The sequence below is a fragment of the Coptis chinensis genome, chromosome 2, assembly GCF_015680905.1.
Source record: "Coptis chinensis isolate HL-2020 chromosome 2, ASM1568090v1, whole genome shotgun sequence".
Classification (NCBI taxonomy): Eukaryota; Viridiplantae; Streptophyta; class Magnoliopsida; order Ranunculales; family Ranunculaceae; genus Coptis; species Coptis chinensis.
In genome coordinates this window covers 64,660,017-64,673,524 of record NC_141457.1, presented here as the reverse complement: position 1 = coordinate 64,673,524, position 13,508 = coordinate 64,660,017, and the positions used below count along the sequence as shown (strand labels likewise).

Below are 13,508 nucleotides of genomic sequence, written 5' to 3'. Positions count from 1 at the left end.
TGTTGATTATATAAGATGCATGAATATATGTGTTCAACTCTAGTTTCATCTAACTTTGGTAATGAATATTAGGTTAGTGTATGCATAGAGTTAGCTTGAAGTCAATGTATGCCTCTACATAACTATTTAGCTATTTTTCTTGTTTAAAGTTTCATTTGTTCTTTCTTATCTCGTAGAAGTACATCATGGAGTCAACGTGCTTGATAGATAAAAGTTGGATTGATCTAGATGATTTCCGGCATTCGCGTTTTATAAGAGGTGTTACAGAGTTTGTAGCCTTTGCCTCGGAACACCACGTTAACAAGAATGCATACCATGTTCTTGTCGAAAGTGTCGAAACCAAGGTGCGGCAATGAGCCACGATAATGTTGCCATACATTGTTTTAGCTATGGATTTGACAAGACATATAAAATATGGTTCTTGCACTGTGAGAAAGAAGTGGTAGAACAACACAATGAAAGAGGGTCGGGATTTCAAGAGAACGTGCATGTGGTTGACATGAATGCTGCTTTCCACACCATTGCTCAAGAGTTTAGTCTTGACAACTTGGACACTTTTCGTGGAGATGATCCAGGAGGTTGTACAGAGGGGGGAGAAGTCGTAGACGGTGTTTCTTTTAATGCTAACTTGCATGAAGCAATGACTGCATTATATCCTGGATGTGACTTTAGTGTTCTTAGATTTTTCATGAAACTCCTTAACCTGAAGTACACAAATGGGTGGAGTGATAAGAGTTTTACCGTATTGCTTCAACTACTCCGCATAGTGTTACCTGCTGGTAACAAGATACCAGAGAATAACTACAGGCAGATAAGATGATTAAAGACTTGAAACTAAAATGCAAGAAGATTGATGCATGTAGAAACGACTGCATCTTGTATTGGGAAAAGAATGAATTTTAGGTTACCTGTCCTACTTGTGGTGTTTCTAGATACAAAACTCCAACCATTGAGGATTTGAGGAAGTGAACCAGGGTGCCTGCTAAGGTCTTGCGATATTTTCCATTTACGGAAAGGTTGAAGCGATTGTATAGTGTGCCTTGGGTGGCAAAGGAGATGCAGTGGCATTCTACTGGAGAATCAAAGCCTGGCACGATGAGGCATCCTGTTGACTTGGCAGTGTGGAAGCAAGTCAATTTAAAATATCCAGACTTCTCTGTAGAGCCACAGAATGTTCGCTTGGGACTAACCACTGATGGTTTTACTCCTTATGGCAACTTTGGAGTGCAACACAGTTCATGGCCTGTAATGCTTGTGAACTATAACCTCCCGCCTTGGCTATGCATGAAGTCTCAATTCACCATGCTTTCAACTCTCATTGAGGGTCCAAAGCAACCAGGTAATAATATTGACGTTTATTTGCAGCTGTTGGTTAAAGAACTCCAAGAATTGTGGCGTGATGGGGTGATGGTTAAAGATGCATTCAAAGGTGAAGAGTTCCATATGTGTGCCATTTTATTGTGGACAATCCATGATTTTCCAACTTATGGGAATATCTTTGGCTGCAAAACTAAGGGAAAATTCGCTTGCCCTCCTTGTGGTCCGAAAACTGCTCGTATAAGACTTCACCATGGAAGTAAGCATGTATATATGAGAAGTAGACGGTGGCTTCCATTGAGATCCGAGGCTAGAAATGATACAAGAGAAAGCACCTATGATAAGACAAAGGAAGAAGGTGAGCAACCAATAAGGTTGACTGGAGTTGAAGTTAAGAGAATGACTAAGTGTTTGAAAAATCATCAATTTGGGAACCTCGGCAAGAATAAGGAAGGGAATAAAGGAAATTTGTGGTTTTCGAAGCGATCTATCTTCTTTAAGCTCAAGTATTGGAAATACATTCTCGTCCGTCATAACCTTGATGTCATGCATATTGAAAAAAATGTATGTGAAATTATTCTTGCTTTGATGTTGAATACGAAAGGGAAAACTAAAGATGGTGTCAATGCACGCAAAGATTTAAAGCGCATGAAGAGAAAGAAGAAATATTGGGTGACTAAGCTTGGCGGGAAACAGGTTATGCCTCAAGGTATCTTTTGGCTTCGAAAAGAGGAGAAGAAGTTGTTCATCCAAACCTTGCGCAATCTTAGTGTACCTGTTGGGTTTAGTGGCAACTGGTCTAATATTATCAAAGGAGATTCAATGGATTTGAGACAAATGAAGTCACATGACTATCATATTCTAACGCAACATTTGTTGCCGGTATTAATACAGCATGCTTATAGAGATGGCAACAGAAAAGAAGCTCGAACAATTATTACTACCATTTGTACTTTCTTTAGTGCTTTATGTTCGAAGAAAGTAGAGATTGAAACACTTGATGTACTGGAAAGGGGTATGGTCAAGGCATTGTGCACGCTGGAGAGAATCTGCCCACCATCATTGTTTGTTACTATGATGCATCTTCCTATTCACTTAGCTCATGAGGCTCGCCTTTGTGGGCCTGTTTTCTTTAGGTAGATGTATTGTTTTGAAAGGTACGTAGCCTGATTTTTGTTACTTATTTTATTTATTTATTTTCTTATTTTTAAGATTCTATTGCTTCTAAAATACTTTTTTAAGGTACATGAAATATTTCAAGGATTATGTTACCAACAAAGCGCGCCCGAAAGGGTGTATTGCAGAGCGTTACTTGAAGGAGGAGACACTAATGTATTGTGTTGGATATAAAGGAGGAGGTGGTCTTTTAGATAAACTTGATAGGATGGCTGAAAATGAACCTGATGTTTTACCAGATTTTTTGGATAGTGTAGATGACAACCACACTGCCAATGAGGGTGGGCCACTTATCCCAAGTGCAAAGTATTTATTGGAAGGTGTGGAGTATGAACAAGCACGCCAATGGTTACTAAGAAGTCATCCCAGTTATGACAGATGGCACAAGTAAGTATATCACGTTGTATTAAAGTTGTTAGAAACTTAACACAATCTAAATTATATACATAATCCTAACTGACTTTATTACTTCAAAAATCATTTAGGAAGTACACTAGCTTCATTGAGGACAATAGAACAAGTGCAAGGAGGAGGACTGGGCACACTAGGGTGGCATTGTGTTCTGATGATTTCATCACATGGTTGACAAAACAGCAGGAGTTCCTCGAATCCACTGATGATCACTTCAAGGATTTAGTTAGGGGACCTACACGCTTTGCTACAAAGTACCATAAGTATTGTGTCAATGGGTTTCTCTTCATCACCAAAGACTATCAGAAAAATAAAAGGAACCAAAACAGCGGTGTTACCACAAGTTGCCCTACAACTTTCCGTTCTAGTTCTAAGGATAAAAATCCAATTGATGAAGATGCATATTACTATGGCGTTCTAACAAACATTGTTCAACTAAATTATCGTGAAGGCTACAAGACTGTTTTGTTCAAGTGTGATTGGGCTAAGTGCACACAACTTGGTGTGAAAGTGGATGAGGAAGCAAAGTTGAGGTTGGTCAACTTATCCAATCAACTCAGTTCGGACCATATATGTGATGAACCATTTATTCTTGCAGAGAAGGCTACTCATGTTTTCTATTCCCAAGATCCCAAGAATCTTGAATGGCATGTAGTGCTGGAGGTTCCAAGAAAAGTGTATTTTGATGAAGGTGGACCGTGTCTCTCAGAGGAAAGAGTGGTGAATGATTCAAATATAGGGCCTAACAACCTCGACATTTCTATAGTGGATGAACTGATATTCAACGACCCAGACGACATGTTTGAAGTTGTTGAGAGTAACAGAAAAAGAAAGAGATCTAAAACATAGTCCATTTATATTTTGTGTTGACTTAGTGGTGTGAGTTTTGTGGTATTAAAATTTTGGTAGTTCTTTGATTAAGTGCAACTTTTTGTTTGAATAGGGTATGTCTGTACTTGAATCTTTTTCTTTTCCAGCTGTATTTTTCATGTGTGCATAATAGGCCTTTTATGGAATGCTTTCTCTTGCTAGTTAAATAGAAATTTAAATAAAAAATTAACTGATCTTGATCTTTGCACCATGGACATGCATACTTGTTGTATTGTATTACAGCTTTTTGCACATGGACGAGGGACAAACACATAGCAACTCACATTCACTAAGTGACAACCTTGGTGATGACTTAGGTAATGGAGATAACTTTTAGTTTTCAATTTTCCGTACCATTGTTTTGATCTTACTAACAAATTTGGTTGATATATGCAGGTGAGACACACATTTCTGGTGCATCAACTTCCTCTTCTAAGGAAACAAAAGGTCCTTCGATAGGTGTTTCAGAGGAGCTGCCCGAAGGCTATGAGAAGGTAATCATTAAGCTTAATGAGTGGGGTCAATCAAATGAGCCCAAAGAAGAGGTTGACCATTTCATCACCAAGCTTGGTCACATTGCTCGCCGTGACATCCCAATTCGCTATGATAGCTGGAAACCAGTTCGTTCACATGAGAGCATCATACCCAAAGCTATTAAAACTTTAGGAAGAATGTATGTGTTTGAAAACATCGATACTATTGACACGGATTGGACAATAAGCAAATTTCAAAAAGCGTGGAAGGAGTACAAGCATGAGTTGTTCAAAAAATACGTCAAAGATCAACCTCCTTCCTTTGTGAGGGAACATCCCAAACAAGGAATTCCTCTACAAGATTGGCGACAATTTGTGGATAATTGCAATTCCGAGAAATTCAAGGTTAATGGGTTTTCTGTTTTATTTCATGGTGATTAGGTATATGTGTTTTGATATAAATTAAAGTTCACTATTACTAACTTTAACATGTGCAGGCTTCTAGTTTGAGGAACACAGAAAATCGTTAGCAACAAAAAAACTCTTCGTGTCTTGGGAGGAAATCTGCAGTTGTAGCTAAAGTTGAAATGGCAAAGGAGAAAGGGGTCCCTGTGTCATCTATCACTAGATTGGACCAATATATGCACAATCATAAAAGAAAGAATGGGGAACACCAAGATCCGAAGCTAGTTGTTAGTGTACTGACTTAATAAGAATTGAGATACTAAATTATTTTTAAAATAGTAATTTGAGATATTTTTGTTTATCCGATTTACTAGGAAAAGTTTAATGACTACACTGCTTTGCACCCGGAGTCACGAGAGACGTCGGTGAATGATGCCCTCACAAAGGTCTCATATTGAATCATAGTTATTGTAATTAATTGTTGTTCGACATGATTTTAAGGGTACTAAATCGATTGTCCATTAAGTACAGGTTCTTGGGCCAGATAGTAGGGGTTGTTTTCGAGGCTTAGGTGAAGGGATCTGCAAAACATCGGTGAAGAAGATGAAAGTTGTGGCGTAACAGAATTTAGCTTTGAAAGAGATGAACACGGACCTTGTGAAGAGGGTAGATGTGCTTCAGAATACAGTGTTGGAGAATTCAACTTTGTTGAGAGAATTTATGAGCCAAGGAAGAATGCCTATGGCAGATGTTGAATCGCCACGTTCTAGTCACGTTTCCCCGGTAATTATTCGAAGTTATTTTTGAAAAACATCTCTTATAAGGAAAGACTGATAACACAATTTAAATTTGTAGGTTGTCAATGAATATATTGGTAAAGAATGTGATCTGCGTGGTGGTTGGCCACTTAGAATCGTGGCGAGAGGTATCGTGCAAGATATTGATCCTAATACCGAGTTTGGTAACAGGAGATTGGAAAAGGGGAACTTCAAAGTTCATGTGAACGTGGTTTATGACGGAGGTGCTGTACTACCATTGCCTCATGATGATTGGAGATCAAAGCTTGGCGAGGTCGCTCAAGGGAGTGTTATCTGGCCCAAAGAACTGCTAATGTTGTAATCATTGGGTCACCTTCTTGAAACACTGCTCATTTACTTAAATGTTTTTATTGGCTTTTACTAGTGCCAAGTACTAAGTAAACTATTGGCTTTTCGTTATTTCCTTTTAGGTTTCGTGGTTGTGATGTATATTTTTTATCACTATGTAATATGGTTCTTAGGAAAGCAATAATTGAGTTGTGTTCTACCAACCCCCTTGGTAACTCCGCCTGTGCAAACTTATGAGTTTGCATTGCTGGTCCCAAGCCCAGATAAAGGAAGAGGGAGAAGGATGGCAGATGTTTTGTTTTTTTGGATTCACCCCACGTTAACCGAAGTTCTTTGGTGCTATTATAGATGTAAGTAATTCTTTTTCTTTCTTCTACGATTTCTGCTTGTTTCTATTCATGGCGAGAAACTCATATTTCACTCCATCCTGTTTCTTAGGGCAATATGGAGCTTTTATATGTTTTGCATGGACAAGAAGGTGGAGTTACACATGTAAGTGAATACTTTCATCCTTTCCCCCTAATATTCATCATATGTGTTACCTATGTTTTTTTCCCTTTTGGTGGATGCATTTTTGAAATTTGATTGTATGGTTCTGAGATGTATGTTGGTGGTATTCCGCATGATGCTTCTGGGAAGGATCTAAAGGGCTTCTGTGAGTTAGTAGGAGAAGTCACTGAGGTAATGTTTATGGTTTTTATGGTGGTTTTACCTTTCTTCATTACACCTAAAGATTTAAGATTGACATTTTTCCTATTGCAGGTCAGAATGATGAAAGGCAAAGAATCGCGAGAGAATAAGGATTATATGTTTGTTACCTTTAGGACTAAAGATTTGGATGCTAATTAAGGCCATTGAGGATCTGAATAATACTGAATTTCAGGTAATATTTTCACTTCAATGACTAAATATTTCTTTCTCTGAATCTGCCCTATCTTTTTTTTTTCCAGGTTTTTGTTTTTTTCTATCTATATGTAAGTAGCATGGACATTGTGACTTTATTTGGTTTAGATTTCGTCTCGAATCAATGCAAAGTTAAACAAATGCAACGGAATCTAAGGTTTAGATTTTGTCTCGAATGTACTATTTCCACTTTTTCTGCATGGAATCTTGCACGACTCTTATATCCTATCCAATTCTGCCACATGGGCATCCCATACCACCCACCAAGTTGGAAAGACAACATTTGGTAGGAGAAAAGTGTACAGATGGTAGAGCAAAAGCCAAGTTATAAGTGAATAGCTTACAAGGAGTGATTTGGACCTCATAAAATGTCTGGTCAGTGTTGACAGACCCTCAAAACCCTCTAAATAGCATTCTAAGTATCTTCTTTCATTTGGACCTCATAAAATGTCTGGTCGGTTTTTTTCAATACCTTATTACTTATTTTCAAATTTTACCAAGAGGGTATCTCTTATTTTTCTGTAGTTTACTGTGTTGAAGAAGAAGTTTTGGTGAAGTTTGGAAAGAATCTGTGTGTGAGAGCTAAGAAGATGGTGGGGGCTATATCACTTATAGGTTCATCAGTTGTGGACTCACACACTTGCCCATGTCTTTGTTTGGATGCCCTTTCATCATCTACTATGAGTTTCAAGAGTAGTGGTGATATTGGTTTTAACAGAAATTCATTTTGTAAAAAGCAATTGAAGCGAAACGAGTAACAATTGGAATTGAGTAGTTCATTTGTTGATTGTTGGCATGAGTGGCCTTTAGGCGAAAAGTGCTCTCTGGGATTGTCAATGGATATTCTAAGAAGAGGCAATGGAAGGTTCAAGTCTTGTGATCGTCAATGAACTGGCCGGGTCAAGATGAAGACAACTTTGACGATGTAAAACGGGTTAGGAACCGATCTCATTTAAATAATTTGTATGTATAATTTTGCTCTAATGCTGAAAACATGAATTTGTTCACCTAAACTGCAGCTCATATGTGGTAGATTTTTTGGAAATTGTTATTACGATTAAACTGAATTACGCTTTTAAGATCTAGAATTATATATCCTTCTCAAGAATCGCTTTGAGTTTGTGCAAGACCAACTATTTACTTTTTCTTCTGCAGTTGTAATTTGCATTTAGTATGTCTCGGCTAATTGGTATTTCTCTTGATTTCATCACCGTAAATGTTTCGCTTTTTTTATTTCCCTTGTTTGTGTGTTTGAAAAGCATCTCTAAAATCAACGAACACTATTATCTGCTTTATACTCTTGTAAGGAGGAGGACTGGGCACACTAATTGGTATTTCTCATATTAGCTCCTTCGACATTAAGCAGAAACTTGAGTTTATCACGTTTGAAGTTGTACTTAACATGTTTCTTATCTGACAGGTGTTGAATCGCTTGACATATGCATCCACATTGTCTCACTTGCGGCGGCTAAATTTTCCCATTGGGTGTGAAGGTGAATCTAACTAATGTGCATAGTGTTTCATGATGTTGTGAATTAGGTGGTTTGTGATTTCTTGTATGTTTTAGTTTTTCTATTTGTATGTGTAGTGTCTTACTAGTTTGATACTGGTTTGCTTTAATATAACTGATATTAGTTGTTCCTTAGTGCTCCTCTGTGTTTTTTCATGTTCATAACTAATATTTCTTGTGTCTGGTGAATTTGTTCATTCCTGCAGCTGCTATAGAAAAGGATTTATGGGCTACTGGAAGTGTGAACAAGGAGTACCTCAAAGCTCTTAATTCACTATTTAGCAATTTCCCACGTCTGAGGGCCACTGAGCCTGCGACACTCAACATCCCCCACTTGGTCACATCACTCAAGACTGGTTCGGAGGCAACTCAAGAAGCTGCTTTGGATTCACTTTTCCATCTCAGGCAAGCTTGGTCAGCTTGCCCAGCCAAAGTCTCTAAAACTCAGTTAGTGGCTGCTGCAGAGGCAATTCCTTTGCTGCAGTACTTGATTCAGTCTGGTCCACCCCGATTCCAGGAAAAGGCGGAACTTCTTCTACATTGTTTACCTGGGACGTTAGTGGTCACCATTAAGCGTGGAAACAATTTGAAGCAATATGTTGGCAATGCTAGTGTCTACTGCAAAATCACACTTGGAAATACTCCGCCCAGGCAGACGCAGGTAAGAAAAAGTGTCAAGTCAATCAATTGTTTTCTATTGACATAAGCTTCTTTACAAACTTGCCTTTTGAATATATAAGGCCCTAGGACCATGCTTCCATGGTTTTGATTCTGTTTGAAACTGAACTGTTGCTTAACAAGTCAAACCTCACCGATTATTGGGTACTTTCATTGATAGATTGCATGTCTTCAGGAATTCTCCACGCTGCCTCAATTCTATCATGAGCTTTCATATTTAGAATAATAAGTAAAAATAGTGTAATTTTTTCTGAGCTAAACTCCCGCCCTCCCTTGAAAGGAAATGGTAAACAACCTCGGAGATAAATAAAATCATTGAAAATTATGTGGGTCATTGCTTCACTTCATGGTCATAATTTGGAACTTTCATTCGCCCGGAAGTGGTCGCGACATCACCTTTCTTTACGTGGCATCCAAATTTCACTCTTTGAATACATGCCCAATTTCCCATGAAGCGGTATGCGTAGCCTCTCTTGTCTCCCTCATATGGAAGCTAGACTCTGTGATGATTTGGCATTATGTTGAAGTAGCTGCTGCTTAGGTGCTATATAAGAATATTAGCTAATTCATATATCATGCATGTTGCATGAAAAGTCGTTAGATTTTGTTGACTCCTTCCATAACGCCATTGCATTTCATTTGCCACTCTGCTTTGAAAGTTGTTCTGAGATCCAGATCCAAATTTGAAATTACTTTCTCCTTCCATTTTCATGACCTTTATATGCTTCCAAGACATGTAACATTTATAGAACACACTTGTTTGTTTTCACTTTTCAGGTTGTTTCAACCGGGTCCTACTCCCCGAAAGTGGGACAAGGGCTTTGCATGGGCACTAGATAATCCTCCAAAAGGTCAAAAACTTCACATTACCTGTAAGAACAAGAGCAAATTTGGGAAAGTGAGTTACTTATTAAGCATAATCAATTAATCATCAATTAAGAAAACAAGACAAAAGAAATAGATTCTGATAGCTTTATTAAGTTTCACTATTATCAGAAACTGAAACTGACTTTTTTTTTAATCCAATGACAGAGCTCATTCGGGAAAGTAACAATCCAGATTGACCCGGTTGTAATGATGGGTTCTGTTGCTAAGGAGTACACACTACTGCCTCAAAGCAAAAGTGGACCTTCTGAAATTTGGAGCGGCTGCTATGCTGATTATTTTCATTGCCAATAAGGAGTGGACCTTCTGAATATCGTTGTCACTATATTTTGTCAATTGTTAGTTAATTTACTATGTAATTTCCTCCAATATCGTTCTAGAGTCTTCGCCTCTTAGGTCTCACTTCCCATTGATGTATTCATTACTTTGGTATAAAACTTGTTTTGGTGGGTTTAGATGACATATGGGTTGACTGTTGTATTCATTCTCCTTTCTGGCAGCCTAGCAAAGTCACCAAGGACAGCAGCAGTTCTGAGGATGATCCATCTGATGAGAACGAGGATGAACAGCCTGCCAAGACTTTGAAGAAAAATGTAAGATGAAATATTTTTGTGAAATGTCTGGTTTCTTACTCTTTGTTGTGTGTACCGTGTATGTGCATCCCTTGGTTACATCAGTTGCACACTAAATCTCATTGTGTAATGCGTTTATAGTGGGAACTTCACCTTTGAAATATTTCTGGATGTTCACGAGTGGTTTTCTCATTTTTCTATTGTGATCTTGAACTGGGAAATTTCCCTTCTCGGTTTTCTTTAGGTTTAGAGTGGAATTTCTATTTAAATTACGCTCTTAAATAAAAGTTTAACCCATTATGCCAAGTACTTGGTTAGCAGCTGGTTAATTGTTTTAGACTTGTAAAATGTACTATTTGCTATATCAAGGTTCTTGGTGGATAGGTTTGCATGTTATTCTTTAAATTTTTACATATTTTTTTAGCGATTCCAATGGATATAAGAATGGAGACTATTTTTTTGCAATATAACAGTCCTTTTCAGGGGAAATGACTGAGAAGCTTGCAGCATTTGAAATGTAGTTGGAATGTCCCTTCGATATATTTCACTACTGAAAAATGCGGTTTGTTCTAATTTAGAATGTTTAAGCAGGACGCAGATGTGGAAATGAAGGATGCTCAGTCGCCAAAGACAAATAACAAGCAAGCCAAGCTGGACAATAGAGCCCCTGCCACACCTCAAGTTCCATCCAATGTAACAAATACTCTGTTTGTGGGCAACCTTCCATTTTCTGCTCAAAAAGAGGATGTGTAAGCTGTTAATAATTCCTGTGACGTTGGCATTCTCCTTGGTGCTCTTCTCATGGATATTCATTTGTGTTATAGGGAAGCGTTCTTCAAAGATGCTGGTGAAGTTGTAGATGTGTGTTTCACATTAAATGAGGAAGGAAGACCCAAGGGATATGCCCATACCGAAGTTTTGCGTCAAGAAGATGCACAAAAGTAAGTTTTTTTGTCTGTCCCATCTCTAAATAATTTGTCGCCAAGTCAAGTGAAGTTGTATCAGTTGAATTGATGACATGCAACTGTGGCTTAACATTTTATTTTGATAACTTTCGACAAAACTATGTGAATGTACTGAGGAAACTCAACAAGGTTTTTACAGAGACGAGATTTAAATAATCTCAGCTTACACACAATAATTAGGTGGTTTTTTGTATCTATACCCATCAGTAGCAGTCCTCATTGAAACTGTATGGGATAATTTTTTCCAAATACCCAATTGGAAGAAAGTTAAGCGCATTGGCTTCTTTGTGGATTGTCTATATCATCAGGATCCTTAAAAAGTGGCTCTTGAGTAGAACAGGAGTCTATAGTTTTTTGCGGTGTTAATCCTTTTCCTAATATTTCTTTTTTATTTGCTGTCTTTCTATATTAGGCCATGGAATTGAATGGTCAGGAGTTATATGGCCGGGAGCTGAGGCTTGATTATTCCAGGCCAAGGGGTTCATTTAATACCCCGCAATCTGGGTATTGCTGATATTACATGTGTTTTTAATTGTTTTATTTGGTCTTCTCACTACTAATTCTCATTATGCCAATGCAGAAAGACAAACTCGTATCAGAAGGGAGGCCAATGTCTTACGGTTTTTGTTCGAGGTTTTGACACATCAGGGAAGCCTTAGGAGGTAGAGTTTTGATGAACATTGTTACTATCTACTAAAATCATATAATTGGATACTATTCTCACCTATCCTTTGGTGGCAAGTTGAGAGCACATTGCAGTAGCACTTTGCGTCCTATGGGGAGATCGCAAGGGTGTCTCTCCCAAAGGATTACGAATCCGGTGCTTTGAAGGGGTATGTAAAAAATTTCCTTGTGATTTTCTTGTTATGAGATATTATTTTTACTACAATCTACACTTACAATGTTGGCTATCGCGTGTAATTAAATTGAGGAATGATACAAAGCGTGCATATTGTCGTTGGCCTTACCCCTAGGTTCACTGTTGAGTGGATGCTACTCACTTGCTCAGCATTATTCTGTTCTAGATAACTTCTTAATCTTCACTTGAGGCATAATAATAATCGTTGTAGTTTTAAATCCCACTACACACCGGTAGTGAAAAATGGAGTGATGAAAATACTCGCCAGGGATGATTCACTCAATTATCTTGGTTGATGTATTCTTTATGGGTACATTCTTTTAGGGTAGCTGTATATTTCATTCATACATGTGGTAAAGATTCATGTCTATTCCACAGACTTGCCTACGTTGAATTTGCTGATCATGCTAGTTTGTCAAAGGCTCTTGAACTTGATGGATCTGGAGATTATCCATTGTCAGTTGAGGAGGCAAGACCAAGAGGAGAAAGTAGAGATGGTGGTGGTAGTTGGACTGGGAGAGGTTCTGGTGGTAGAAGTGACAGAGGTCGTGGCAGAGGTGATAGAGGAGGTAGGAAGGGTAGTGATAGAGGTCGATTTGGAGGCAATAGGGGTCGTTCGAACTCTAGGCCAAGCTTCATTGCATCAGGTTAGACTTGTGCCACTTTTTTTGGTTTAATAATTATTTTTAACTATGCTTTTTAAAAACATATTGTGACTTGAATCACTATTAATTTGAGTATGCATTTAATTAGTTGTAGAGTTGGAATCTTTTCCCCAATCAGAGATGCAAGTTGGTTAGACATTCAATGGTGGCGTTACTATGTGCTTTAGAGCTGACCATTGGTTGCTAAACAATTGGTGCTTAGTCATTGCTAAGGTACTAGAGATTACTAGGATTGGTTGCTAGACAGATGGTGTGGTGCTGACTTTTGGTTTCTGAAGGAAGTAATATGTATACTTAGTGAACGACATGTCGTATTTTTTTTTATTTTTTATGAACACATTGTTTCTTTATGAATACATTGGCGTTTGTAGCATTTGAGTGGAAACTTGCAAGAATGTAATGTTGGGATACCTGAAACAATTATTATAAAAAATATTTTTTTTTAAATAAAGAACTAATACCCGACGGATAAAAACTGTCTAGTAGCAAAGTACCCGACGGCTAGCAGCTGGCATATCCGACAACTGGTGACAGCTGGTCTAACCGATGGTTCATAACAGTAGAACTATCCGACGGTTTTTAACAGCAGGAATATCCAATGGTTTGTAGCAGCAGGAATAATATCCGACAGTTTTTGACAGCAACAACTATCCGACGGTTTTTGACAGTCGGCATATCCGACGGTTATTAACAGCAGGAATGTCCGTCGGCAA

General features: G+C 38.1%; 2 protein-coding genes and 1 pseudogene across 3 annotated transcripts; all 3 read left to right on the top strand.

Annotated features, from left to right (window-relative positions):
- The first annotated feature begins 1,056 nt into the window (after positions 1-1,056).
- LOC147517165 (uncharacterized) lies at positions 1,057-3,753 on the top strand. The gene is made up of 3 exons (XM_086593500.1): positions 1,057-2,453; positions 2,560-2,880; positions 2,979-3,753. The coding sequence occupies exons 1-3, from the start codon at positions 1,057-1,059 to the stop codon at positions 3,751-3,753; spliced, it is 2,493 nt and encodes an 830-aa protein (XP_086449626.1).
- A 3,779-nt stretch (positions 3,754-7,532) lies between these two features.
- Positions 7,533-10,028, top strand: LOC147517164 (protein CELLULOSE SYNTHASE INTERACTIVE 1-like). The gene is made up of 4 exons (XM_086593499.1): positions 7,533-7,595; positions 8,082-8,154; positions 8,378-8,832; positions 9,882-10,028. Exons 1-4 carry the CDS (start codon positions 7,548-7,550, stop codon positions 10,026-10,028), a joined length of 723 nt encoding a protein of 240 aa, XP_086449625.1. The 5' UTR covers positions 7,533-7,547.
- A 128-nt stretch (positions 10,029-10,156) lies between these two features.
- LOC147517163 (nucleolin 2-like) lies at positions 10,157-13,168 on the top strand (annotated as a pseudogene). The gene is made up of 8 exons (XR_015213063.1): positions 10,157-10,327; positions 10,898-11,055; positions 11,131-11,221; positions 11,684-11,775; positions 11,852-11,928; positions 12,014-12,104; positions 12,509-12,777; positions 12,884-13,168. The product of XR_015213063.1 is annotated as a nucleolin 2-like (transcript).
- The last annotated feature ends 340 nt before the right edge of the window (positions 13,169-13,508 follow it).